The sequence below is a fragment of the Catharus ustulatus genome, chromosome 15, assembly GCF_009819885.2.
Source record: "Catharus ustulatus isolate bCatUst1 chromosome 15, bCatUst1.pri.v2, whole genome shotgun sequence".
NCBI lineage: Eukaryota > Metazoa > Chordata > Aves > Passeriformes > Turdidae > Catharus > Catharus ustulatus.
Genome location: NC_046235.1, coordinates 16760531 through 16785313, shown reverse-complemented (window position 1 = coordinate 16785313; position 24783 = coordinate 16760531). Strand labels below are relative to the sequence as shown.

The 24783-nt window shown below is 40.0% G+C and overlaps 1 protein-coding gene across 2 annotated transcripts in view; it reads left to right on the top strand.

Annotated features, from left to right (window-relative positions):
• Window positions 1-24783, top strand: part of CPEB4 (cytoplasmic polyadenylation element binding protein 4) — a 38672-nt gene that overhangs the window by 4711 nt on the left and 9178 nt on the right. The window contains exons 2-4 of one of the 2 annotated variants that reach the window (XM_033072814.2): window positions 6663-6744; window positions 20630-20653; window positions 22500-22673. In XM_033072814.2, the coding sequence (XP_032928705.1) occupies window positions 6663-6744; window positions 20630-20653; window positions 22500-22673 (280 nt within the window). The remainder of the gene's footprint in view (window positions 1-6662; window positions 6745-20629; window positions 20654-22499; window positions 22674-24783) is intronic. The other variant, XM_033072815.2, reaches the window with a different exon arrangement.

Here is a 24783-nt window from a genome sequence, read left to right as displayed (position 1 = left end):
TCTATTCCTGACTCGAAGCAGGATTTTGCTTATTACATATTTGTGTTCATGCAGCTCTCTCTATCTCTTTCTGTCTCTCTCTCTGCCCCTGAAGTATCCTTGCTGATGCAATCATGTACTGGACAAGGCTATTTTGTTACTGGAATCTTCTTAGATTCCTGTTTAGGAAATAATTGAAAGCTGTCTTTGCTGCAGCAACATAATGGAGTAATTTGATACAACAATCCCTTTCATTTAATATTTATGTTTTGCTGCTTAAATCATTAACAAGTGGTGCTGCAATCTAGTGAAAATGAGTTTCTTTAGAAGGCAAAATGTAAACCAGCGATTGCAAATATTTGGGGATCACTTTCTTTTTTCTTTTCCTCAAAGGTCGTGTCTGTTCCAGGGCTGGGTGACACACAGGATTCTTGGTGACACACAGGATTCTGTGTTTTGATGGAAATCTTGGTGTGACCAGGAGTAAGAGCCCTTTTCCTCTTTGGAGAGGATGGTGTTGCATAATTTCCTTATGAGCCACTGATGTGAACTCCTGCTCCCTTCAAACATGGGATGCAATGGGTGCTCCAAATGGTGCAGATGAAAGGAAAATACTGTGGTGATCAGTTTGATAACCTTGCAATTTGATGATGCCATGCCCTGGCTCTGAGAGCTGCCTGCAAAGCCTGTGCTCTCTGCTCTAAGTGTTTTCCATTTGGAATCCTGTCTCCTGCAATTCCCAAACCACAATGTCTGTAGGAACCTCTTGCAGGCTGCAAGGTCAGAGAAGATTTAACCAGATCTGTTAATGAAATTAAGTTTTGATGTTGTGCTTTAGCCACTGGGCAGGCTCCCCCTTCAAAGATCTTTGGAAAAGAGAAAAGCCATTGTTCTTTGTGTGTTCGTTTGAAAAGGAAATGGTGTCCAAATGAAAAAAATGGTTCCTGAATTAAAATTTAAAAGCAAAATACGGAGTCTTTTGGCTCTCATGACCTTCCCTGAGAATTAATATATGAAAATGCTTTGACTGTGACTGTGGCACCTTACCAAGTTAGTGATTTTTAAGAAGAATTCCTTGTCCTTCTCTCCCAGCAGCACTGACAAACTTGGTGCTCAGTAATTGCATTTCACGGCAGCGCTGCCTTCAAGATTGTTTTGGCTTTCCTTTGGCTGTGTACTTGCACTTCCTCATGAGTGGAACATCCTGCCTGTTATGCAATGCATAAATCTTGCTTTGATAGGCATTTCCAGCTTTCCAGATCTCATCTTCAGTGCATGATGCTGGTTTTTTTTAATGGCTCTCCTAAGGCACCAGCCAGTGAAGCAATAGTGCTCAGCTTTCTGTAAAAATACTTTTAAAAAATTTGTGTTTCTTCCCGGAATCAGGCTCGAAAATAACTGCCCATTTCAAAGAATTTTGTACATGAGAGCAGCTCATTGTATCCACTTGTTCAGAATGTTTTTTCCTTTCTTCCCCAGTGGCTGGTTTCCAGGTATATAACCCCTTCCAAATCCAGCCAGGGCCTGTGCCAGGGAGACTTGCTCTTCCCCCAGGCAGATATGGAATGTTTGAGAAAACACATTCGTGATTACAAAACGTGTTTGAATTCCGACCTCGACGTCAGCATTTGTTTGCCCATAGAAATGGCCTGATTTAATAAGTGCATTAAACAAATTCACAGGCAGCTGGGATTTAAAAAAATAGCTTCTCCAGTGCCTTTGCCAAATTTGCCTCTTGAAGGGATCTTGCAGATAAATTTCTTTACCATTCCTCTTTGTTTTAATGTTTGGGTTTGAGAAACCTTGTCATAACTGGCTGCACAAAAAGAGCTTATTTGTTCTGCAGAATTTAAAGTTTTATTCTAGCAACAGCAATTATTCCTGATAATTTCAAGGTATCATTTGAAAACAGAGCAAATCCTTGAAGCTGGGTTTTTAAACCTGTTCCCCCATTTTGCTGTAAGTCCATCAGCTGTGCAGTAATTAGTGTTTTGTGTGCTGTTCCCCACAGCTACTGATGTGTGGGATTAGCAGCACTCTAATGTGGTATGACATGCACAAGTTAAGTGCTGGGGAAGTTAACACTGTTCTTGTTTTATAAACTTACTACTGACGTTAATTCTTGGGCTCTGGCCCTCCTGGGTGTTTTTGACCTCAGGGTTTCTGTTTAAAGAGAGCTTTTGTTAAGAAGCTATTTGAATTATGTTTGTCTTTTTCCTAAGATTAAAAGGAGTACTCTTATTAAACATTTTGCTTTGAAAGTTGCATGCTTAACAGCCCAGCAAAGAATGAGAACAGAAGATATTGTGGAAAATCATTTCTGGAAGATACATGATAAACTTAATGTGCAGCTAAAATAGAATCACACGTGTTACAAACATTTCCAGTAAAGGTTTATAATTTCTAACACTTAAAAAGTTCAAGTTGGACTAAACTTTGTGGTTTGTGCCACTTCACTTTTCCAGCTCTTTCATATTGTTCCCTGGTGAAGCTCTAAAAGATGATCTGAGCAGAATTCAGCAACATCCTTTCAGGAAAAACCTGTTTATTCAAAGCCTTTAATTCAGTGAACTGCACTGGGAACTGTAATACAGCATTTGCAGGGTGCTGGGAAGGAGAGAAGCTTCACCAGGAGCATAATCCAGTCCAAGTTTGTGTTGCAATAGAAAGAGAAGTGTGGAACTTGTATTTATGATGGTAAATACGGTGATCCTGGCTCTCCTGTGCCTGAGACACGTGGATTTGGAATTGTTGGAAAAGGGAACAGGGTTTCAGAAAGTTTCAGGTTTCTCCTGCTGTAATGAAGGTCCAAATGTAGCTGTGAGGTTTTTGATATGCACAAATATTCTGGTTTGATAAAGATTTAAATGTTTAAAATGAGCCCCAATTTACAACTACACCTGCTCCATAAATGTTGATCAATAAATTGCTTAATGCAGTGACATCTCTTGCATTATTATTGATGCCTTGCACTTCAGATCAGTTTTATTTTAAGAGATCAGGCCCAGCCTTAGCTACCAGCAGTGTTCATACCTTGATTTTTTGGTGCAGTTTGGGATTTACCACTGGGAGGCCCATCCAGGTTCTGGTAGCTTAATTATTCAGGTGATGGTAATGCTGTGGGTGCAGGTTAAATAGAATGAATCTATAGTGAATTAATAGTTAAATTAAATATGTATTTTTCTGATGTGCAGGAGAATTCATGTATGGGATTTTAAAATTCAAAGTGCAGGAAAAATTCACATGGAATTTCTTTTGCATGGGATGATGACTCTGTATATCAGACATGTGACTTTCTTTTTGGGATGGAAGTCTTTGGACTTTGGAAAATAAAGTTAGAATAGGGGTTAGAATTTAATTATTTTGTAGGCAGAGATGGCCAGGGTAGAGTCCAGAAGTGGTTTGTTGGTTATTGCAGGACATTTACAGACCCTAGAACTCATTTTTCACCAGATCTGCAGGCTGTCACCTCGTGCACATTGTGCAAACAACACTGCTAATTCCAAATTATGTTTAATGAATGTCTTCTGAAATGTTGGCTGACATTTTAAACATGGCCATGCATTAAGGCTGCAGGTTGATTTCTTTCTTTTGGGTTGTTTTGTGGCTTTAGTTTGTTCAATTTGGTTTGGGTTTTCTTTTTTTTGAATTTTTTATTGTGTTTACCTGATGTCTTTCTGCTTCAGTTGTTTCCCAAGGATAAAAGTGTGTAGCCTTTGAGCCCTCTGATAAAGCAACATTTTAGATGGCCTAAACAAACTTGTGTAAAGCCAAATTCTTTTGGAACCCAGGTAAATAATACCAGGCTGTGGTTGCCACATTTTGTTACTGAATTGAACACTCTGCTTTAGTCCAGGGCTGTCATTACCCCTGTATATTTGCTTTATAAATAAATAAGTGTACAACAGCAATCCAGCTCCAAAGCACTGTAACTTTGTGAATTACTTCATTAAAAGCATCACCATCATGTTATTAATTCTCTCCACATGAAATCTTTTAAAGAAAACATTTTTTGTCCTTAGTTCAGTGTGGTTTATGTGCATTATAAGTAATATGTATCTGAGAAAAGCTCACATTTAGTTACTGGTTTGTGATCAATATCTTGATTATTAGTGCTATTTTTGATGTTCTGGGATGAAATGCAGAGTTATGCATTTCTTCAGGGGTTTAGCCCCTTCCACTGACCTTCAGCAGCCTTTATTTTTTCTTTAGGTGCATAATAAATGGATATATTTCAGATGTGGTTCTGGTAAAATGTCTTGGAAGAGAAGACTGATGAAATCTCTGCTGCTTTCTCAAAGGAGTTTCATTCTAAAAAGGACTTTAATGTGTATAAAAAATCTCAAAAACTACCAATGGTGACTTTCTCTAGCAGTGTGCAACCTGTCAGGGCAAATGATCACTAAACTAATGGAATTTTTAAAAAATAATATTCAATATTCACTGTGCAAATCTGTGACCCAGCTGAGCTTGACATCTTGGCTGGTATTTATTTAGCACAGGATGATGCAGAGAATCTTCTTTATACATCCCAAATTTTAGCCATTCCTTCCTTTTTCTGGCATTGCTGCTAGCTGCAGGTGGGAATTTTAATTTTTTGCATTTTGTTCATTTTGTCTCACTGTGCAGGGTTGTATTTAAAGGGTTTGCAGTGTGATTTGTAGTTTATGGACCTCACCCTGAAAAAGGGACAGGAAAATAATTCCTCAGCTTCCACTGGAGAATGTGCTTCCCTCTGAGCCAACCAGTTCAATTCCAGTTTAAATTCTCTGTTGTAAATATTAAAAATTAGCAATGCTTTGTTACTGCAGCTCAAGCCAACATAACACAGATATTTCAGAGAGAATAAAGTTGCTTCAGGCTCAGGTGCTCAGCACAATAAATTGGGAATTACTTGGCCTGGGTCACTTCCTTTGTGTCTCTCAGGCAACTGAAATGTGAAGTGCCACAATTCCACAAAGATTTGGAATTACTGAGGTTCTGCACTCTGAAATTAGAGTTTTGTAGCTGTTCATGGGGTGGGCTTGAGGTTAACACAAGAATTCAGGAAGGAGAAGCTGCTGAGGGAGCTCAGGTTTTCAGGAAATGCTCCCACCTGTGTTTTAGGCTATTTTTGTCATTTTGAGAGGACTGCTGGAAATGCAGAGGTTACCTTTTCATATCCATTCCTGACTTACTCAACTGTTGGATCCAAAACCTGAGGGCTTGTACTCATTCCTGCTAAGGGCTGCTAATATAACTAAAGTTTGAAATAGGTAAAAAGTAGCAATCTTTAAACCAAACCAATAAATCAAATCTGCTAGGAAATGCAGAAAACTGTAGGAAATATGTGAAAAGAAAAGCACAAAATTTAAGAATTTAAATGCTCCTGATGTTTTCTCTAAGGTGCCTCAATTATCTCATCATAGAAATGACCAAGGAAACCAATCCTGTGGGGAGACAGGGCAGTGCTGTGCTTTTTATAGCAAATTTGATATTTGCTAGACTTAATAAAGGAGCTGGTTCCAAACTCTGGCCTTTTTAATGCTATTTGAGACACAGCACATCCGGGTTGGAATACGTGGCCTGTTCTGTCTCAGTAATAAACTGTTCTGAAGAGAGGAAAAATACCAGGAAATTCGATTGAAAAATGGTAGCTTGGAGTGATCAGAATGTAATTTCCAACTTGGAAATGGATCAGGAGCTGGTGAGTTCCTGCTCTTGGAATAGTTTGAGGTATTTGGAGTGCAGAATGAGGGATCAGTGAAATCAGGAGCAGCCCTTGCACACATCACTGCTGCTTCAGCACTGAAATAAAGCACTTCAGAGCTCACCACTGCCTTTCAAAATATTCCAGGCTGGATCTGTGTGCTTTGGAGAAATTTCAGCTTCACAGCCAGTGTTAGGGACAAAAAACACACTCAGTGCTGGAATAACAAGCACTCCACAATCTCCTTGTGGAGAAGGAGTCAAGAGCAAAAATGTCCTAAATTGCTCAGGTTTCTCTTTTCTTGTTTGAACTCAGTTCAGAGGGGATTCCTGAGAACAGGAATGAAATAAAATCTTTAGGGCTGATGGTGCAGAGCTTCTTGGACAGAAAAAAAAATGAAAATCAGGGTGGATTAATGTAATTGTGTAAAATTCTATCCAAGTCCAAATATATAAATACAAAGAAAACATGGAAATGTGAATAGTATTTGGAATTAAAATGATTTTCGCCTCACTTTGGAACTTTTTATGATACTGTAAAGATTTCAGAGATTACAAGAAATGTCAGTTATTCTGAATTTGCCAATAGAATTAAAACAGTGCCAGGGTATTTTACTTTGTGTTTTACTTTTATAACATCAGATTTGTAGGATGTGGAATTTATTGTTTGGTTGAAAAAGTCTGACCTGTGCATGTGTTAAATGATGGCTTTGGTTAATAGGAAGGAGAAATAGTTGGTATTAAACTTCATTTTTTAGGATTTGATTTAGTTGGTATTAAACTTCATTTGTTATAATTTGATTATTATAGGTCAGATTCATATTTAATAATATTATCATTTTTAATATTCCTCTATCAGAGGAAATTTTAAGTATTCCTCAGTCCTTTGGTATATGGCTTTTGCTTAATTCTGCTGTGGTTATGAAGAAGAAAATTGAGATTTTTGTGTTTGAGGTGCAGTGTTTAACTCTGGCTCTGTTTGTGTTTGCTTGCAGGATCGCACGAGGACTTTTGACATGCACTCACTGGAGAACTCCCTAATTGACATAATGAGGGCTGAAAATGATTCACTGAAAGGTAAATTTAGACAGAGACTATTCCCTGCAGTAAATAATTGGGGAGAGGGGAGAACTGAAAATGAGAGACTCCAGTTTTGGATGGGAAAAGTGATTTACCTTGTGCACCTGCTGGCTTTTGTCAGTTGTGTGGATGGAGCTGTTGCAGCACAGGAGCACTGGGATTATTTCATCTTTTTTTTACCTTTTTGGAACCATTGGGAAAAGGGAGGTTGGAGTGGCTTGCATTTGGGATTTATCTCTTTTTTTTCTTTCCCTTTGTTTTTTTGGCAAAGGTAGTTGTGCTTTGGAAATACCTCAGCTGACAAAGTATTCAAAGTATTGTCTGTGCATAATTTTGTCTGAATAGAAACTGCTTATGGTCAACAATTCAGAACTGTAGTTTCATCCTGCAGGATGAATAATCCATTTCAGTTCAGTGGTTACTTGTATGAGTGGAGTAGACAAAGTCTCACACATGCTTCTTATCTAACCACTCACTTTTGTTACCAGTCATGAGACCACTAAAAAAAAACAAACCTGCACTTGTGGTTTCTGCAAGTAAATTCCTTTTGATATCAAGGCTTGTGGTGGTAATGAAATCTGACTTGTTTTAATAGTGATTCTTGCTCAGAAGACCAACCCTTGATAAACTGGCAAGAACTTGTGTTTGTTGCCTTCTCTGTGGTCTGGAAATGCAGCTCAAGTTTCCCATCCCCAGTGCTGTGCAGAAATTCAGTGTGGTGAGGAACACCATGAAATGCTTCCCTGCTGAAGTGACAGTGAGAGCCTGATGTGGATGAAAGTGATGCCAAATGAATTAAAACTCAAAAATACCTTTCCTCCGTATGCAATGGGGACCAGGCTTTGATTAATGACAAGTATTAACAGCTTTTATTTGGTTTATATTCTATCTGGCAATATCCTATACCCCCAGAATTTTATATAGAACCAAGAATGAGGCTCTTCCATGACAGAGCACCTGGGATTTGCCCCAGTGCCAGGCACTCCCAAACCAGGTTACAGCTCTGAAATCTGTCCAAGGTGACATGGCCATGGCACAAATAAGATCTCCCTTTAAATCTGAATTTAACAGTCAGCTTCATGTGTATGTCAGCTGCTAAGCAAGGGTACTTCTGAAAGTAGCTTGATGTTTAGTTTACATGCTTTGAAAAGGTTCTTTGCAGTTGAAATATTTCTTTTTGAGTGCTTAGCATGTTTTAAGAGTGATGGAATAAGTATGTCAGCAAAGAATACAAATAGTTCTGACACTGTTAACTCCTGCTTTAGCCTGAGTGTTAAACCCCTCTGCAGTCATCTGGGGCTTCTCTAAAATTCTGTGTGCCTTGTGTCACACTGATTGAAACCCAGGGATATCAATCAGGTCCTGGGCTGGGAATTATTGCTTCAATTCCTTGTGAATTATTCTGTTTCACAGTTAGCAGTTATATAACTGTGCAGAAAAAAAGCCTCTAAGCCCAGATGAGACATTGAAATGACTCTTTGTTGTGAAGCCTCATTTTTCAAGGATCTCCTCAGCAAGAACATGAACTTTGCTTGCAGTGAAGTGTGCAGAGCCTGGGTTTGGCTGTGCTGCTCTGGCACAGCTCTCAGTGACTTAGTTCCTGTTGGGTATTTAAGGAATGGATCTTTATTCAAGCCAGCATCCGCCGGGCCGTGGTAACGCTGCAGAGATCATCCCTGGCTAGGGTGGGGTCTGCAAGGAGAGGAAATACCTTTAGTTAAACCAAGTGATACAGCTGGAACAAAACTGTAAACTGCTGGGACAAAACATTCCACATCAAGCCTGGAGTGGGGCTGGTGATCACGAGCCCTTTGTGTTTATTTTCCATCTGCTAGCACAGATCCTGTCTGATGTTTTCTCTTTTCTTGCCCCATCTTTATTTAAACCTCGGATATAGAAATCTTTAAATAGGACAAATTATGGCTGTCAGCTCAAATCTTGTTTGCTGTTTCAAACACCTGCATTTAAATCAGCAGCTCCATAAGAAGTTTTTTGGTTTGCATTTTAAATGGGTTAATCAGTGCATGCAGTGCTTTGAACTAAAGTTGGATACTCTCAGAAAGGAAAAGCTTCTGGGTTTGAGACTTTAAAAATAGCCTGGGCAAGACAGTAATAAAACATACTGTGGAGAGCAAGCTCAGAATGGCATGGAAATAATTCAGATGATCTAATAGGTCTCACTGCTATCTTGTGGGAGGTTTAATCCTGCCTCAGCATGGGTTTGGTGTGTAACACTCACAGCACCCCCTTCACATTGCCATGGGCTGCCAGAGAAAGAGGTGCTGTATAAAATAACCCCCAAAACACCTGAGAGTGTGGGCATGGTGACAGACAGCAGCACAGTTTGGAACCTGCTGTCTCTGGGACATCATTTCCATCTTGAAATGCCATGTACAGAATTCTCTAATGAAATCAGGAGTAGGAACTCTTCCAAATGTAACAAAATCCGTTCCTAGTGTGTTCTTTGTGGCTGAGGTGATTAAGCTGTGCTAGCCTTGGATTTGTTTAGGTCAGTAATAATTCCATTCTTAGGTTGTCCTGCTGTATGAAATAAATAATATTTTCTGTGTGAGGTTAAAAGGTGAATCTTAGATTGATTCAGTACACTCAGTATTACCTTTTAATGCTTTGAGTAGGCATTTTACCAGTTTCTCCCCTTCTTTTAAGGTATATTTTTATCCCTGCTCAAATCCTCTTCCTTTGCTGAGCAGCTGCCATTTCAATATGTTATTTTTATCCAGCCCAGTGAGTGTGCTGCGTGCTGCACAGCCAATGTCAGCCTGCAGAAGCCTTTCCCTGGAGACTTAATTGCATCTTTTTTACAATGTACTCAGCCTCCCTGAGCTGAGCCTGGGATCCAGAGCCTGATTTTTGAATCTGGGTCTTCCAGATGGCAATTTGAGCATTACTGTAATAGTAGTAGATTGACTAAATATTTCCTTGTTAAGTGACACTGAAATGTCTTTAAATGCTTTATGACTGGTTTGCTACTGGAATATGCAATATTTCAGTTCAGAATATCAGGTTATTGCCTGGAAATGATGCAAGGTGGGATGGATGAAAGCAGCAGGCCAGGACATCTGCTTCCAGCACTGCAAAACACTCCTGTAAAATCTGGGTGTGAACAGCTCAGTGTCTGCAGGAATGCTGGGGCTGTGACACAGGCTGAAAAACCAAACACACTTCAGCACAAAAGGGAAGGGTTTAGGAGTGGAGTGAGGTCAGGCACTGACAGGGCTGAACAGCAACCCTAAATTTTAATTTTGAAAAGCCAGAATTCTGAAAAGCTGCACCCTTCAGGATCTCTCTGAGCAAGCAGAGAGACCAGGCTGTGTTTTTAAAGCAATTAACCTGAAAAACCATGGCAAAATTGAAGAAACTCTGTAAACCTTATAAAATGTTTTTTGATGGAAGGGATCCAAATAGTTTTGAGAACTTTCTTGAATATTGGATAAGAATCTGAACTGGTTGTTTCTTTTTGAACATATTGATATTAATGGAGTAGAATGGGACATTTGGGGTTCTCTGTGATCCAGAATATTAATGAGAACCTGCTGAAAATCACTCCCAGTTCTCTTTAGGGAAGTTTAGGGTCCTTTACATATGCACAGGACAAAATCTGACTATTTAAAGTGTAAAATAAAAGATTTTGAGGTTTTTTACAGCTGCTGTGGTAGCTGCACCTCAGACTTTGGGGTTGATCAGCTTGGCCAGAACCTAAGGGTTTTAAAATTTTAAAATTTGCACTTTTTTAATGTATCCAGCTTCTAACAAAATGAACAAACCCTTCCTTTCAGGCTGCAGACAGTTCAGGTTTGCTTTCATTTTCTTTGGAAACTGTTGATGAATTAGTGTGTGAATGTTTCATTCTCAGGATCTTCCTGCATTTTACCTCCTATGCCAGGAAAGGCTAATGGGATTTGCAGACCTGAGTGCCTATTAATTAAGAGGAAAATCAATTGTTTTACTATGTCAAAATATTGCAGAATTGGGTCTAAAAGCACTGAACAGCTGAGCTGAGATGGGGAAATTCTGTGGGAATTTTATTTGAAATCAACTGTTCCCATTCCTGTTGCAATCCACTGATTCCAGGTGGGTTAAAGTAGAAATATTACAACTTTTGCTATTCTATATTTTAAAATATTAACAAGCAAGGGCTCACTTTCTTTCCAAATGCAGCCAATATTCAAAATTTGGGGGCAATACTCAATATTTTAATTTTTTTGTTGAAGTGTTTGTTGAATTATCACTGCCTTTCCAATATTTGGGATCGATCACAGCTTTTATTTAGAAACAGCCAACAATCTTGTAAGAGAATGAGCAACAGGAAGGGACTAAAATCTTCTATTAATAAACACTGAGATCAGATTCAGATTGGATTTTAACCTGCCACAAAAGGAATGGATATAAACCATACATAATGTATGATTTTACACTCATTACCTCATAAACTTCCAGTCATTTAAATGGACATTGTGGCTTTAACAAAATTGTTCAGAAGAGATGCTGGATTTGGTGAGGATTAGAAAGGTGTAAGTGGATTGGGAAGGGAAAAAATCGTGTCTGAAACTTGTGAAAAAGGGGGAAATGGTGAAAAAAGGGAGAAAATAAAGGGAAAAAAAGGCAAAAAGGGGAATTTGCCTTGTGTAGTACCCAGGGAAGAAATATCTCCAGTGAGGAGAGACTCCAGGAGCTGGTCCTGGTCAGTCTGGGAAGGGAAGGCTGAGAGGGGATCCCATTAATCCCCCCAAATATCCCCAGGAGGTGTCAGGCCATGGGGCAGACAGGAATTACTGAGCAGTTGAACCTTTCTGATAATACCTGTCTGTTCTAGAAATGCTGCTTTGGACAAGGCACAAATCCAACAATCATCAAACAGCTCTGCTTTTCCTTCACCCCTGCAGGATTTTGAGGTGGGGAACATTGATTTGTGCTCTGTCCAAACCAGAGCCATTTAGCACTGATGTAACACCCTTGGAGAGCAGGAAATTCCTTTTTCTGCCACCTCAGAGCAGCACAAAAATCCCAGGGTTTTCTGATTTTAAGCCAATTTGGGAATGAGTGTCAGGATTCCTGGGAAATTCACTGGAGCAGACCTGTGTTTTTCTGTCCAATCATTTCTCCCTTGCCATGCTGTCCCATCTCCAGAGCCTGCATGGAAAATTAAATACTTCTCATACTTCTCAGACAAGATATTTCCTCAGAATGTACGTGCTGTAAAGGATGTGGCAGCCAGAGCTCTTTAAAACACAGCAAAACATTGAAATAGTGCTGAATATTTTCATGTCTAACTGGGTGATTTGATCTTCAGAAGTGCTACAGCCAACAAAATCGTTCTGAATGCCGTGACAGAGCCTTGCTAATCTGATTAAAACCTTCCTGAGGTTTTCTTGCTTTCTTTTTTATATTTGTGGCCTCGTGAAATTAATCCCATCCCCTTTTTTTTTTTTTTTGGGAAGTGTGTTTAATCTTCTGCTTTGTTTAATGTCACTGTCCACCGAGTGGGTTTTGTTTTGGGTTTGGTTTTTTTTGTTGTTGTAGTTTGTTTTTTTTTTTCTTTTCTGAATTCTTGCTTTGATAATCTCTGACCATTCTGGATCATCTTCAAAGCTGCTTTTAATTTGGAGCTGTATTTCATGAGGAGTGTCTGTTCCTTGTTTCAGAACTGAACTCTCCTGCCTCCCTTCCCAAACTACTCCAACTGCCTTACCTGGCTTTTTGCTTTTTGCTTTTTGCTCACTTTGTTCACTTTTTGCCTTGATGTTGAATCGTTTGAGTCTTTTGTTAGCTGAGTTCTGCCATCATGTTTGTGAGCCTTGAAATGGCATGAAAGGAGCAGAATGAAAAGCCTGAAGTGCTTTTCTCAAAATTAAAGGAGAAATGGGTGTAAAGAGAAAGGGCTGAGTTTTGAGCAAAAATAAAGAGGTGAGTGCTGAGGTGTGAGTGTAAAAGGGAAAAATTTGGTCCTAACAAAGTCATAACTTCTTTATTTGTGGGCAGTCATTGCTTATACCCAAGAGTGACTAAAATGTGAATTTTGCATCAATTATTTAAGATACTTCAAGAAAGAATCACGATGCATACAGAATTTTTGTATCGAGTACCCACTTGTTTCAATCCAGCATTAACTAAGATAACAACTACTGCTGAGGTGAATTTAAAAACACTTTTAGAGCAGATTTCTCCATTCTTGTCTAAATGCTTTGTGTGTTGGAATGCAGATTGGTCAGCTGGGAGGGCAGGTTTTTTCCACTGCAGGGTTGATGGTTGGGCTGTCAGGTGAGTGCAGCCCTGACGTGCTCCCTCCAGATAGGCACATGTCAAATGAGGTGCAGGGAGTGGGATTTCAGCTTTACTCAGAAATCCCATTAGCAGGAATCCCAGCTCAGCACTCAGATGGGGTGTGAGAAAAGGATAAATGTTGTGCATGGAATGTGGGGATGCTTTTAGAAATATCTACTTCTATAAATACTGCTGGTGCCTGGTCCTGTGCAGCACTTCTTGAATCCAGGCAGGGGAAATGGGGATTCTTTTAAAATGATGTTTTCATTTTCTCTTCCCATTTGGTTTGGGTGTGGGGAAGTGTGTAGCACAGTTTTGTTCACATTACTGGGAAAATGAGTGTTTTACCTGTGCCCTTTCACTGGAAAAATGAAAAATGGGGAAATGTTCCACTGCAGACACTTGAGAACCCTGGAGAGGGTTGGGTTGGGAGGGACCTTAAATCCCACCCAGTGCCACCCCTGCCATGGGCAGGGACACTTTCCACTGTCCCAGCCTGGCCTTGGACACTTCCAGGGATCCAGGGGCAGCCCCAGCTGCTCTGGCACCCTGTACCAGGGAACAATTCCTTCCCAAAATCCCATCCATCCCCCTCACCCTGGCATTCCATCCCTTGGAAATTGTCCCTCTCCTGTTGGCTCCTTCAGGCACAGTTAGGTCACCCCAAATCCTTCTCTTCCCCACTTTTCTCAGCCTTTCCTCATGGGTTGCTGTTGTCTTGCTTGTGTTCCTGTTCCCTTCTTGTTTGGGAGTGAATTAAGAGGATGGTTAAAAAAGGAACCAAGGCCTCGTGTTGCATTCCAGGCTGTCTTGTGATCATTCCTTCCACAGACAAAAATAAGTTGCTTTGAACCTATTATTGTATTTAAGGAACTGCAGCTTTAGATCCAGCTCTTGCAAGTCCCAGGCAGGTGATCCAGGAAAAAGCCTGGACAGAATTCCTGGTGCAGGAATTGCTGATGGGCTGGACAGAACCAAAACTCTAGGGGTGAAATGCTGCCCATCAAGAGTCCAGGAGCTCAGTGATACAAAGCCTGACAGCAAAGATTTGGGAAGGTTTTCCACCTTCTCAGAAGCTGTTCAGTAAATGCTCTACTAGGTTCAATAAATTGTTCTTGTCACTTACAAAATAAATTTTATCTAGCAATTTTTAGCATATGACATCCCTTTCCTGCCTTTCCTCCTGTCAGAAAGTCTGTGATTAACTAAGTCACCACGTTTGAAGTAATTTTGTGGCTGAGAAGCTGATTCCTGTAATGCTTTTCCTTCTCCCAGCTGCAAACTCTGCCTTTCATTTCTTATTTTTCAAGTGAATGCAGTAATACTTGAAGTGTTCAAAAGATAAATGCTGCCAATTATTCCTTATCATAAACTGGAAGATGTATTGAGGCAAAAGATGGGATGTTTTTATAACTTGGTGTCTATTCTCCAGCAGCCATACATGAATATAAAATAAAGCTCAGTGCCATGAGCAGCAGGGTGCTTGCTTTCCTGAAATACAGTATAATTCCAACTAACATCCAGTCTCCATGATTTTCTCCTCTGCTTTTGGTTTCTTATCTCACACCCTGTGGGGGATCCTGGAGAAGAGTTGTAATCAAATCCATACAATATTTAAAGCTCCCACTTCAATTGATTTGCAGTATCCCACTGGAATATAATTGGAATTAAGGAACAAATATTGATCCCTGGTAGACAAAGCTGTAGCTGTGTCTGGGATTTGTAGCAGGTTGGGTTAGGGGATTTCTCTGTGTTGTGCTGTTTGATAGCAAAGAAACTTGAAAGTTGCCTTTGAAGCTTCTGTATTTTTGAGATGAAGGAGACTGAATTGAGTTTGTCACGTTTCAGGAGCAGTTAAGTGCTTGTGGAAATGCAGGAAATGAAGGAGGTTCCTTCAGTCCAGAGGTCTGACAGAGCAGCAGCAGCAGAGCAGTGCCACTGCTGCTGCCTTTTAAAGCCCTCACACAAACTCAACTTGGGCTTTCCAGAGTTCACCTTTTCTTTTATCCCATCTCCCCTTCACTGAGGCTTGAACTGTCCCCATCCCTGGAGTGTCCAGGGAAGGGCTGGACGTGGCTCAGTGCTCTGGGCTGGGTGACAGAACTGGGATCAGTCACAGCTTGGACTCCATGGCCTGGCAGGGCTTTTCCAACCTAAATGATTTTGGGATTCAGTAATGTCTGGAAGCATGTCCAGGGCTTTTTGGCTGTGCTGCCCAATCCAGGAGTTATCTGGAGCTCCTGACAGAGCTGGATCTGAACAGAGTTGGAAGCAGGATGTTCCCTCCTGTCCCTGCCTGCCATGGCACTTGGGGAATCCCAGAAGAGCTGGGCTTGGAAGGGACCTCTGGAGATCATCCAGGCCAAGCCCTGCCAGGGCAGGGTCACCTGGAGCAGGTGACACAGGGACACATCCAGGTGGGTTTGGAAAAAGAGGGAGAAGAGTGTGGGGAGCTTCTTCCCAAGGATAATTCTTCCCTGGCTGTGACTGCCCCATCTCTCCAGTGAGGCAGATTTTCTTTAGGCACATTCAAGCCCTAAAAACTTGCAGCCATGCAAACAATAATTTTCCCTTCCATGGTTCTCAGCCTCTCCTCCAGCCCTGTTTTTTTGATGTATAAAGTTGTCAACACTCCCTGTTTGCTGTTATTATGCTGAGAATCTGCTTTCTGCCACTCACTCAGGTTCTACTTTTCTACCACATGAACCCAATTAATTCAACATAATCACAGGTAGAACAGTGTTACTTAACCAAAGGGGTTTTTGCAGGATGATTCTCCACAGGGTTTTTTGAAGGAAAGAAACCTGTTTACTTTTTGTCTGTCAGTTGTGTTGTGACAATGACCTGGAATTGAAAATTAAAGATTCTAGTCAGACCTGTACTTGAGTGCTATGGAATAACAGAAACTTCATTTTGTTCCTGTTCTTGACAGAAGGAATGGTAAATACTTGTCTGCAGGCATCTGGCTTTACTTGAAATAAAGCATAATATTTGCATCTACAATAATACTCCTGTTTTTCAGCATTTGTTTGGACATTTTGGGCATAAGGTAGAGCTGTATTTCTTATCAACATGTTTTTTTAAAAATCTCTTTTTATGTTGTGTTTCTTTAAAAGTAAATTAGGAGGAAAAAAATGCAAGTTTTGGCAACTCTGCTGCTTAATTTTGCAGAATCAGTAATTCCAAATGTGCTAATCCTTGGTTTTACTATGCAGCAAAATTTTGGCTTTTGCTGGTTTCATGCTGACTTTGACACTGCTGAAAGTGTGTCAGATATACATTCTTCAGATGTGCATACAGAGCTGCTTCATTTTTGTAAGACTGTTTTACGATTAATAAAATATTATTGGAATGGTTTTCACTCTTTGAAGTTTGGCAGCATTTGAAATCCACAAAAAAAAGGGAATCTCTCATATTCCCTTTTAGTGGCTTGGTTTGGAAAACAGTTTTTAGGACAGGGATCTCATTTGACAGTGTCAGAGATGGCTGGGACTGTAAAATGCAGAGTTCTGACATGGAATACATTCCCTGTCAGCACACATTTGTTACCATTTTGTTCAGTTTTTTTCTGTACTGACAGAATTTCTCCTGGATCAGGTGTCCTGGGCTGATGCCACTCTGCCATGTATGGGCTGTTGTTGCACATGGAATAATTCCACATCATGTGCTTGGAATAATTTGCCTGGAGTGAGATGAAGTGCCCTGAAGTGGGCAAGGTTTCTGCACACATGCAAATGTCTCATGTTAACACTCATGGAACTGGTGATCCTTTTGTGTTCTAGAAGTGAAATCAAGGAGTGCATGAAAAGAACAATTTCTTTGCCAGCCTTACAACCACAGAGTGGTTTGGGTTGGGAGAGGCTTTAAAGATAATTTAGTTTCATCCTCCTTCCACTATCCCAGGGTGCTCCAAGCACCTTCCAGGGATGGGACAGCCCCACATTCTCTGTGCCAGGGCCTCCCCACCCTCACAGAGAAGAATTTATTTCCAAAATCTGATCTAAAGCTCCTCTCTGTCACTTGGAAGCCATTCCCCCTTGTCCCATCACTCCAGTTGAGGGCAAACACAACTTTTCATGCCATTATTTGCTTTCATGCTGAAAATGTCATCTAAGAATTAAGTTGTAAGGCTCTAATAAGTAGAAATATTTTGGTGTATAATACATGTAGGTTGATACAGTTTTGTGTTTTAATTTAACAATGTGTATAGCTCTCTGCAAAATCCCTGCTTGGGTCTCTAATATGAGATAATTTACCCAAATATGCATTAAATAGGGAAGTTCTTTAGAATTTTCACTTTTCTTCCCCTGGTTTGGTTAAGATGTTTAATTTGTTCCCTGGTGAAACAGAGCTTGAGGTGACCTTGCAGAACCTCTTGTGCAATGTCCCCTTACCTGTGGCAGAATCATGTGATCCATGCCTGACATGTGAAACTGCTTGTGAAATCCAGGGTGATGATAAAATCTCACTCTGCAGTTAGAGCCAGCCCTGCCTGCCCTCAGGGACTAGGGGGGGAAGGTATTAAAATATTAGAATTCATGTTTTTAATGGCCTTGTGCACAGTGTTGTCCATCTTGATGTAATTGCAAAGTACAGTTGAGTGTAAAAAAAAAAAAGTAGGAATAAAACTCTGCTGGTCTAATGGCTAAAGCAGATTGTGCTTCAGTTATTTTTGTATCATTTAAAAGTAAAATTTAAGCAAGTTGAAATATTTTCTCTGGTAGATTCAGGGATATCCAGCTCACTTTTAGAAATAATCTTGTGGAACTTTGATACTTCTGTTTCTGGGCAAGTTAAGTCCTAAGGGAGACAAAAGACAGCCTGGCCCCAAATCACCTTCCCTGAAACTCTCTGAAATTGGTAATATTTACTTTCCAACATAAATAACTTCTCACTAAGTTAGTAATAATAGAGAAAACTTTATATATCCCTTAAAAAAATCTGTCCTCTGACACTTTTCTCCATTTATATAATATTTAACAAACAATATGGTGTAAATACAAAATACACCTGGAATCAGCAAGGACTGGGTGCTCAACCTGAGCACACTTTGTGAACAGGTTTGGGGTTTCACTGATTTAGGATTTTTCAAGGTTTTTCAGCAGAATGTGTTTGTGGGGTTGTACCAAAGATGCTGCCAAGTTTTGTGGTGCTTCCACATTTAATTGGAGGTATAGACACAAAATATATGATTTTTTTTAAAAGAAAGGAGAAATGGAAGGGACCAGGAGCCCATTAAGTGTCTCAAATGAGAAGATACAAAAATCAGAGTGGTTTCCTTATTCCTGATATTCCTTAAAATGAAAGTAAAAGGCAGCAGATTTTTGAAAAACATCATTGACTTTCTCTATGACTTTATTTCAGACAAAGAAAAAAAGGGAGGACAAAATAATTGAAGCAGCTGCTAATAGCATTTAAATTTCAGGCTGATTTTATTGGAAAAACATCTCTGCATTGGTTATTAATGAGCAGTAGAAGCAGCTGCATGAACACTTTGTGTTTTTTAGGTTTTGTAGCAAAATTCTTGCTCAGATATCTCCTGAGATAAATAAATCTTAGGCCCTTTATGCAATTATCTAAACCACTGAAGAAATGGGGAAGGGAAAAACATTTTTGAGGAATCCAAACCAAAGCTGCATTTGTGTCATTTCTCAGCAAAGGATGGGCAAATTGTGATGCACAAATTCAACTTTTTCCTGTGGTTGGTGGCACTTTGAGGCTTCATTTGTGCAGCAGCTTAGCTGGGTACTCCTGTAGCAAAACCTTGTCTTAATGTGAAATTCTGAAAGCCAGAAGGGAGGAATCAGCTGCTTTCCTGGCCTGCCAAGAGAGCATTCCTTGCCTCAATGCTGTTTGTATTTCACAGAGTTGCACATTGTGTGAAATTAATGGCGTGTGATGAACTCTGCATTCAGGGAGCAGAGAAAGTTTGTATCTGTGCTGTGCTGGGCCAGTTTATAAACTGTGGCTCCTGAGAAATGTTTTGAAATGTCAGATGTTGGTATTTTGTGGCTTAGATGTGAAGCAAACGTTGAAAACAAGAGGCAAATTAAGAAGAGGAAGAGGGGGAAAAACATCATAGTATTTGGTTCTCCAAATGTAGTATTTGGCACTGGAATAAATCCCAGCTGGTGGCTGAGCCTTTTTGGGGTAAAGGAGAAAAGTCCTCTTGTCTGAGAGCCTCAGGTGGGGAAGCTGTGGTCACACATCCCTGCTGGAATGGTGGCTGTGCTGTTGCCAGCACTGAGTGCACAGAGAGGAGGAGGCTGGGTGGTTTTGTCAGTAATTCAGAAACCACAAGCAGGATTTTGATGGCTTTATAGGCAGAGCTGGCTTTGAGAGTGCTTGATGTGCTCCAAAACGTGCAAAGGCTGCTGGGCTCAGTCAGGGACACAGCAAGATTTATCTTTTGAGGACTGCATCAGCCTCCTGCATTTCTAAATTCAAAATTACCATGAAAAAACTATAATTATAAGAGCCCTCAGCCCTTAAGATTCTCCCATAAAACCTTTGCCTCAAGAATATGCTCCAGTCTGAAGACCAGGCTTTTGTAATTTTGTGTTCTTGGTGTTAATTGTGAGTCTCTACCAGAGGAGTGAAATGATCTTATGGATGTTAAATAATCATGAAGTAAATTGGATTGATACAGTTTTTATTTGGAAAGAGGAAATGACTCCTGTATTGTTGTGGTTTACAAATATTTAAATGCTTAAACTAATTGCCGGCCTCAATTTTGAATGGGGAAGCAAAATCAAACACATGATGTGCTCAGAGTTTCTCACAGCACTTGCCAGGAAGAATCCAAGTTTTGAAAACAGTTGGCTTGCTTTCAGAAAGATATTTTAATGAGATTAAAAGAGAAAGAATGTGCAAGTTTGATTAGAAAGTTTGGCCGTGCTCTGACAATGGGTTCTTGCAAGCCAGCACAGAAAATGCTGTTGTTTTTAGGGGTAGAATTGATTTGTTCTGAAACATGAAAAGTAGGAATAACCTGAATTATTCCAGCCCAGTGTCCTGGGTTAGCATGAGAGAATCCATCCTGCTGAGTCTAGAAGGAAATTTTAGTAGCCCAGTTTTCTCCTTGATTTTTTTAGTTTTTCAGCTGGTTATTTTCCAGCCAGAATTGAACCAAAGATTTTGTGGGTTGTGCTGATTTCAAACCAGAAAGCATCACACCAATCTTTCACTCTCCTTGTGCCAGGGCTGCTCCTCCAGCTCGGTGGAGAGAGGTGTTGGAATATTCTGGAGCTTGGCAAGGCAGAGAGAGCCTGGTGCATGAGGAAAGACCCATTAGCTTATAGGCAAACCCTCAGGAATAGCTCAAATAAAGAAATAAATGTGCAAATTCGGGGCTAGAATTGCTTCCCAAAGTCTCTTTGATTATCCATACCCACTTGGTCACCTCCTGTCACCGTGGTTTATCAGTAAGTAACAGAGCTGGGCTGAGCAGGCCATGGGGGGTGGGGAGGGAACACTTATTTTAAATATGGATCTGCAAAGGCTTGAGAATCACTGAGCCAGTTTAAAGGCAATAAAACGAGCTCTTTTGGTCCTTATAACAATGATTGAAAGGCTGTTTTCTTTCTCATTTAACATGCAGCAAGGACATATGGGAGAAGGCGAGGTAACAATATTCCTCTTTAATTTTCTAATGTTGACAATGTCTCATGGGAGAAATAACATTCAGTTTTTACTAGAGGGCAAAGTCCAAACTTGAAGTTTCTAAGGGAGCAGTTTCACATACATTTACATAGTCTGCATGCCATAAATCAGCATTTGAAGTGGATTAGGGAGTACCTGAGGCTGAAATGATCACAGTGGACATCACCTGGATGGTTTGTGACCCTGGGGGCTGTGTTGTTGTATTTTTGTGTGTGTGTGTGTTATGAGTGCCAGTGCTGGAGGAGTTTATTTTGGGAATTTTGGTGGAGCATAAGTACAGTGAGTGTCTGACCTGCTGGGTTCAGTGTGTGTGTGTGGAGTTCTCCAACAGCAGCTGAGGAGCCTGGGAAGGGGGGGAGGTTTGGGAATTGCTCCCTCCCAACAATATCTGCAGGATTGGGGTCTTAAGAGATGAAACAAATCCCATGTGCACCAGTTCCTTAGGGAAAAACAAGGTTGGAGTCATTATTCCAATGTTTTTGTCATAGTAGGAATGAGGTTTGCCCAGCTACAGAAAGAGGCCTGATTATACTTGATTGTTCTTTTTATTGAAGGCGTGTAAGAGATTCTTGAATTTTCAAATAAGGCAACCTGACCGAGCCTTCCATTTTTTATTCATATAAATTCTATGGACTGTGGATTTTATCTTTTTTTTTTCCCTTTCAGCTTCTTAGCGGTTCGATTTTTTTCACAGAAAATGTCTGTATCTTGGTCAGATTTTCTGCTTTCAAGATATTTTTATTTTTTAAAATCAATTTCTTTCAAGGGGAGCAAGCAAAACCAGGATAAATCAACCTCACCAGTACATTTCTGTGCTAGATTGGGATGAACCCTGAAAAAGCAGACACAGTTTGTCACCTCATAGACAAACCTAAAACTTGTAGCATGCCTCTTAGTTACTCTCCCTAAATATATTTATTCCTAAAATGCTCCTTAAATGAATAGAAGTCTCAGTTTGTATTGTAGCTGTTGGATATTGGAACAAAAATGGGAATTCATGGCAGAGAACAGCTCCTGTGCTCTGTTTATGATATTATGCAGTGGCATTTATAACAAAGAACCTTATTTAAAAAGAAATATTATTAAGGAACTCTATGATAAAGGATTATCATAGAAAGATGCTGGACTGTGAGGGGAGTATTTCTCATTTTGCAGCATTTTCTCTTAGAGTGAGGCCATTAACAAAACTCTGTTGTAACACTGAAGTCAGGTTGTAGGAGGACAAAATTTTCAGTCTCTGCAGTATATGACAGTGGGTTTTCCTGTTTTCCTCTGCTTATTTTTGTTATTTACTACTGGGTGGTTTGTGATATGTTTTGATATCAGGTAGTTTAAATGTGTAATATATTTAACTGGTAGAATTCTAGATTTCCCATTTTCACCTTGAAATTGTGTCTGTTCCCTGCAAGAAGCTGTTCACTGGAAACTGGAATTTATGGCTATTTGTGAAAGGCCCAGAAACCAAATTGGCTGTTCCCTTTCCTTTTTATACTTTTTAAAAGAAACCTCATTGGAAACACAAACCATTATGGAAAGCAGTCAGCTCGAGCACCCGCTAGAAATGCTGACTTGTTCTGAGGAGGAACCTTTCCTCTGCAGTGAAGCATTTGAGCTGCTGGATGATACTGGAAATGAAAAGGGTGCAATGAAATCGAGAACATAACTGCTCATTCAGAGGGCAAATCACTGCCAGTTCTGCTGATGCAGCAACTGCTGCATTTCCCCCAATTATTCCAACAGTGTGCGCTTTGTTCTGTTAGTATGGTTTTTTTCCCCTGTTTTTCTTTTTTTTCCAACCCCCTCTTCAGGTCAGTCCTCGCTGTTCCCCATGGAGGATGGCTTCCTGGATGATGGGCGTGGGGATCAGAGCCTGCACAGCGGCCTGGGGTCTCCTCACTGCTTCTCCCACCAGAACGGGGAGCGCGTGGAGCGCTATTCCCGCAAGGTCTTTGTGGGGGGGCTGCCCCCGGACATCGACGAAGGTAAAACCTCCCTGGGGCCCTGCTGGCCTGCAGGCTGCTGCAACCCTCAGGGCTTGAACTTTGTGTGCTTTCTGACACTCACCCTTATGGGGACACTGCTTTAGGCTTGAGGCTTTGGAGAAAGATTCCAGATTTGAGTGATGGAGTTAAAATAATGAGATGGAATGGAACGGAATAGAAATAAGAATAAGAATAAGAATAAGAATAAGAATAAGAATAAGAATAAGAATAAGAATAAGAATAAGAATAAGAATAAGAATAAGAATAAGAATAAGATAGAATAAAAAATAAGGATAGAATAGAAATAAGAATAGGAATAGAATGGAATAGAATAGAACAGAATAGAATAGAATAGAATTAAGAATAAGAATAGAATAGAATAGCATTAGGATAGGATAGGAATAGAATAGAATTAGAATAGAGTAGAATAGAATAGAATAGAAACAGAATTAGAATAGAGTAAGAATAGAATAGAATAGAATTAGAATAGAATAGAAATAAGAATATAGAATAGGAATGGAATAGAATGGAATAGAATAGAAATAAGAATAAAGAATAAGAATAAAGAATAAGAATAGAATAGAAATAAGAATATAGAATAGGAATAGAATAGAATGGAATACAATAGAAATAAGAATAAAGAATATGAATTAAGAATAAGAATAGAATAGAAATAAGAATAAGAATAGAATTAGAATAGAAATAGAATAGAATAGAATAGATTTAACATGGTGAAAGGTTTGGAATTTGGGGTTTTTAGAATATAGTAATAGGTATGGGACAAGATGGAAGTTCTTGGATGTTGCCCCATCTTCCTTTTCTTGTTCCTCTTTCTTCCTTCTTTATAATTTTCAGATAGTAATTTTTAATTCAATAGTTAGGGCTGCACTGTGGGTCACAGGAGTTTGGTTATTGGCTCAAAAGTATAAATAATACAGGTGTTAGTTCTTTATTGGACTGTTTAGCTTTAAAAGACCTTGTAGCTAACTAAATTCAGCTCCATTTTGCTCACTGTTAGCTGGGAGCTGGAAGTGCTGCAGAACTCTTTGTACTCTAGATAAGATTTAATAAACAACCAAGTCCGAACGAGAAATTAATCTCCTTCATGTTTTTAATCCTGGCTCTGAGTAAAGGCAGAAGAAAATGAAGACAAGCCACTAATTAGGTGGTACAATAAACCCACTAAAAGTGGTGCTTACAGGTGGTCTACAGGAAACCTTTTGTGTGCCAGCTCAGGGATTCAGGCACTTTTCCAAGCTTTAATATGGAAATGGATCTTTCACGTGTCAGATAATTCAAGTGACTGTAGGCTGTGGAGTTGTTCTGCCACCATCACATTGCCACACATTAAACTGACTTCAGCAGGATAAAAAGTACAAAAGTGTAAAATTGAGCAAGCCAGTGTCACCTGTGGAGCTCATAAATCCATTGCAGTCATTTTACAGGCCCCAGAAGTCAGTAGCAGGAAAAGCTGCTTGTAGTTTTTTAAGGTCTGTGTGGGGTACCAAGGCCTAACTCTGAGTTTGGTTGCTCCTGTGAGGCTGAAGTTGTTTCCAGCAATGATTTCTGTCCTGTGGTACTTCTGAGCTGTGCATGGTGAGAGCCCAGACAGGAATGAATCTGTGCAGGGCATCCTCAGGGGTTTGTGGTGGGTCCATCACAAGACACAGGTGGCAGAACACTGCAGTTGTTATTAAAGCCAAATTAAAAAGTCCAGGTGTTGTGAAACTTCATTTCATCAGAGCTCTGTGTTCTGTGTGTATGAGCCTGCTGGGATAGTGGTTAGAAGAAATGCAACAATAAAGCTGAAAAGGTTTTTTTTCCTGTCACAGAATTGTTTTAATCCCCAGTTTTTGTGTCAGAGTTTGAAATGCACTGCTGTGACATGGCAACCTGAACTTCATGTCACCCATGAGAGCAGTTGAAGCTGAATTATTATAACTGTATAGATACAGTGGCTCTGAATTAGTGCTTTATGAGCTTTTATTTACAATTATCAGTAGAAATAAAAGTTTGAGCTTTGGCCTGTCTTGTTTTATAAGAATTGTTCTGCCTTGTCACAAAGATTCCCCATCAGCACCTGAGCACTGCTGTGAGCTGCTGGACCTGG